At 53.0% G+C, this 4,217-nt stretch overlaps 1 protein-coding gene across 1 annotated transcript; it reads right to left on the bottom strand.

Annotated features, from left to right (window-relative positions):
- Positions 1–304: 304 nt before the first annotated feature.
- Positions 305–3,492, bottom strand: SSR3 (signal sequence receptor subunit 3). The gene is made up of 5 exons (XM_063167447.1): positions 3,307–3,492; positions 2,522–2,648; positions 2,150–2,248; positions 1,314–1,445; positions 305–696 (listed from the first exon to the last, which is right to left on the bottom strand). The coding sequence occupies exons 1-5, from the start codon at positions 3,443–3,445 to the stop codon at positions 630–632; spliced, it is 564 nt and encodes a 187-aa protein (XP_063023517.1). The 5' UTR covers positions 3,446–3,492; the 3' UTR covers positions 305–629.
- Positions 3,493–4,217: the final 725 nt, after the last annotated feature.

The raw sequence follows: 4,217 nt of genomic DNA, 5'->3' as shown, positions 1-4,217 counted from the left end.
CCCATTATTAAGAGCCAGCTAAAGCATTTTTCTTAAGCTGTGCAGGAAGACTGGCAGGGTTTTTTATTTATTTATAACTTTGAAGATTAATGAAAAAAAGTGCATTGAAACCACTTCAAAAGCGTTTTCCTAGGAGATTCAGGTTTTGTCCTGACTCCATGTTACTCAGAAATGAGGAGTGCTTCCAAGGAATATGTTAGCTTGTATATGTCTCCTCTCTTCTGGAAGCAGAAAGACAAATCTAGGTATGAAAATCCCCGTTTTGTTTTTTTTTTTTTTTAATGAAGAATGAAAATACAAAGAATCAAATGGCAAAAAAAGCTCTTTTTAATTACAATTTTTCAAGTTACAATGATAAATGGATTGTCCCCAGGGCGGAGCTGCAGAAAGGTGATGTCTGCTCAGAGCTCACACACCCTCTCCCTGCTAAGTAAAAAAAAAACAAAACTGAGTAACTCCAATATCAAATACCATGTAAAGATACCAAAAGTAAATACAATTCAACCATTTTGGATTCAAACCCTCCCCACGTTTTCCTCATGCTAAAAAACAAAAAATATTCTTATTCCACCCTTAGGCATTTTCATGGCAGCTGAAGCCTCTCTCAGGAACTGCTGAGGGTTCTGTGTCTACTTGGATCCTGTGGACAGCAGAGCAATCAGTCCTGAGGAAGCACTGATAGAAAGGATGTAGTTTCTGTAGGGAGCAGGTTAAGGAATTGTCAAGATCTTTCTTTGGTACACAACATTTGGAAAGACTTTTATGAAAAGAAAGGTATTGAAATGATCTTTCTCCGGAGTTTTAAAACTGGAATATTGCAAGCTGAAACATAGCTTTAGAACTCACCTTCAGAATTAAGACACTTGTAAAGTTCTTACAAGTTTTATAAATCCTGATCTTGAATTAACTGCCCTGTTGTCAATACTAATATCCTACAGGAACAAAACATTTTACTTGTGAGCTACTGGAGCTGAAGCGTCCTGCCAGGGAAGAGCTCCTGGCAATCAACACTGACACAGTGTCTGCAGGAAACTGAGCTGTGTCCTCACTCCAAAATCACAATGCAAATGGCAAAGCCAGGAGAATTCCTGTATACTGTCCAAGCAATATCTTAAAACACCTCCTGTTTTAAGGGACTTTAATTGGGAGACTTTTTTTTTTCTTATTTTTGTTTCAACATTCTAAGCTGCTGTGCTCACCATGAGCTGCAGGTACCAAGAGAGGAATGCCACAGCCCACAGGACAGCCACGGCCAGGGATGACAGCTAACAGGAGTGGGGCTGTGGGGGTTTCAGGGTGGGGATAAAGGATACACAGTGGGGTTGAAGTTCTTCAGCACGAAAAAGGAAGCGATGATAACCAGCACCAGGAAGAGGGTGTTGTTGTAGAAGATGGAAAAAGTTGTTGCTTCATAGTCTGCAACTTCATTTTTCTTCCACAGAATTCTAGGAACAAGTAAAGATAGAATTTCAAATACATTTAAATTAATGGATGTAAGAGAATCCTGGAATGGTTTGGGTGGGGAAGGGCCTTAAAGCTCATCCCACCCCAGCCCTGCCATGGCAGGGACACATCCCACTGTCCCAGGCTGCTCCAGCCCTGTCCAGCCTGGCCTTGGGCACTGCCAGGGATGGGGATGTCCTGCACACCCACATGCTGAAGTGTGCAGTAGTTTCTCCAGGAGACACAGAGTTTGGCTCCCAAGCTCCCCTCCTGGATGGGAATATCCCAGGGATGGGGATGTCCTGCACACCCACATGCTGAAGTGTGCAGTAGTTTCTCCAGGAGACACAGAGTTTGGCTCCCAAGCTCCCCTCCTGGATGGGGATATCCCAGGGATGGGGATGTCCTGGACACCCACATGCTGAAGTGTGCAGTAGTTTCTCCAGGAGACAGAGTTTGGCTCCCAAGCTCCCCTCCTGCACAGTCCCAGTGGGGATCCCCTCTAACACCGAGTGCATCTGAGACCTCCCCTTGACAACTCACCTCAAAAGGGCTTGAAGCTGAACCACGAGCTACCCTGCAACTGCTGCTTCCCAAAATACAGAAAAACAGTGCAAGCACAGTCCCTCCTGCCCCACCCAGAGCCTCGAAGAGATTTAAGACACTCCTACAACAAGGGAGAGGAGGAGGAGGACAGAGAGATCACCTTTCATCCTTCTCCTTGCGGGACATCTTCCTGTTGTCTGCCTCGGACAGCTTGCGAGTCACCTCCTTGGAAACTGCATCTTCTCTTTTCTGGGCTACTCTGTAAGTAACACCACTCATGTCACACTTCAGAATGAAAAACCCCACAGCCCAACCCTGGTGTTACAGGAAGTTTTGTGTACAGTGAAGAATACAACTTAGCTAAGATACCTGACAGTTTTGTCAAGGTGAAGGGTAAGAATTAATAACAGCAATTACTAAAAGTAATATCATTCACATCCAATAACTAAAATAATTTATAATTTAAATATAATTTATGGTGATACCCAGGGAGCATGATGGTGGATTTAATTCAAAGAGGCATCAAACTTACTTGTGTTTGAGGACAAACTTGACATTTTTATATGCAAAAGCCACAAGATAAGTACTGATGAGGGTCATCACGCTGTACAGGACTGCAGACTGAACAAGATCCATATGCCATATTCTCCAATAAAGCCCTTAAAAAAAAAAATGGTATTTGAAGCAGTTTCTCTCCAAGAAAAACGCCCCATACTGGAGACCCATAGAGGATCTGAGCTCTGTAATTCCACAGCCTCTGCCTGAGCAAAGCCAACTCCTCCAAAATCACTCGGGGCTCTTTCAGCTGCATTGAAAGTACTTTGGAAGGAGCTGTGTGAGAGCACGGCCGAGCCTGCGGGCAGCGCTGCTGCGGTGACACGTCAGTGATGCTGCCCTGCCGGCCGGAACCCCACCGCGGCCGGGACTCCACAAGGCTCGGAACCGGGATCTGATAGGGCTGGATCTAGAACCCGACACGGCGGGTACCGGCACCCGATGGGGACCGAAGCCAGGATCCCACACGCTCAGAACCAGGACCCGGCACTGCCCGGAGCCAGGATCCGCCGGGGCTCGGAGCAGCAGCCCCGGGATCCGCCGCGGGCAGCGGGACAGAGCCCGCGACGGGAGGTGGGAGCCCTGATCCCTCTCCCCAACCTCCTGATCCCCACAGGGTTGCTGATCCCCCTCTTCCACTGTATTCTGCTCCCCACAGGGCTGCTGATCCCCGTCTTCCACGGTATTTTGCTCCCCCCATGGCTGCTGATCCCCCCTCCCCTCAGCGCCCCTCACGGCTGCCGCCCGCCCTCGCCCGCTCACAGATAGGGATGGCGGAGACGATGAAGGCGTTGCCGAAGAAGAGCGCGGAGGACTTGGCCGAGAGGTTGCGGCTGAAGTCCTGCAGCAGCAGATCCTCCTCGGACTGCTGCCGGCCGCCGGGGCCGCCCTTGGGAGCCATGGCGGGACAAGGCAGCGTCAGCGCGGCCGAGCGGCTCCGGGTCAGGCGCCACGGGGCGGGGCGGGCCCGGCGGGCCGGGAGCGCTTCCGGAGCGCGGCGCGATCCCTCCCTCGGCCCGATCCTGTCCCGATCCCTCCCTCAGCCCGGCCCCGATCCTGTCCTGATCCTGTCCCGATCCCTCCCTCAGCCCGGCCCCGATCCTATCCCGATCCCTCCCTCAGCCCGGCCCGATTCTGTCCTGATCCCCCCCCCTCAGCCCGGCCCGATTCTGTCCCGATCCCTCCCTCAGCCCGGCCCCGATCCTGTCCCGATCCCCTCCCTCAGCCCGGCCCGATCCTATCCCGATCCCTCCCTCAGCCCGGCCCCGAGCCCGGCCCCGATCCTGTCCCGATCCTGTCCCGATCCCTCCCTCAGCCCGGCCCCGATCCTGTCCCGATCCTATCCCGATCCTGTCCCGATCCCTCCCTCAGCCCGGCCCCGAGCCCGGCCCGATCCTGTCCTGATCCCCTCCCTCAGCCCGGCCCCGATCCTGTCCCGATCCTATCCCGATCCCTCCCTCGTCCCGGCCCCGAGCCCGGCCCGATCCCCTCCCTCAGCCCGGCCCCGAGCCCGGCCCGATTCTGTCCCGATCCCCTCCCTCAGCCCGGCCGGATCCCTCTCTCAGCCTGGCCCCGAGCCCGGCCCGATCCCTCCCTCAGCCCGGCCCCGAGCCCGGCCTGATTCTGTCCCGATCCCCTCCCTCAGCCCGGCCGGATCCCTCTCTCAGCCTGGC

The sequence above is a fragment of the Melospiza melodia genome, chromosome 12 (assembly GCF_035770615.1).
Source record: "Melospiza melodia melodia isolate bMelMel2 chromosome 12, bMelMel2.pri, whole genome shotgun sequence".
NCBI classification, from domain to species: Eukaryota; Metazoa; Chordata; class Aves; order Passeriformes; family Passerellidae; genus Melospiza; species Melospiza melodia.
The sequence above is the reverse complement of the archived record's forward strand: the minus strand, read 5'-3'. Positions and strand labels throughout refer to the sequence as shown.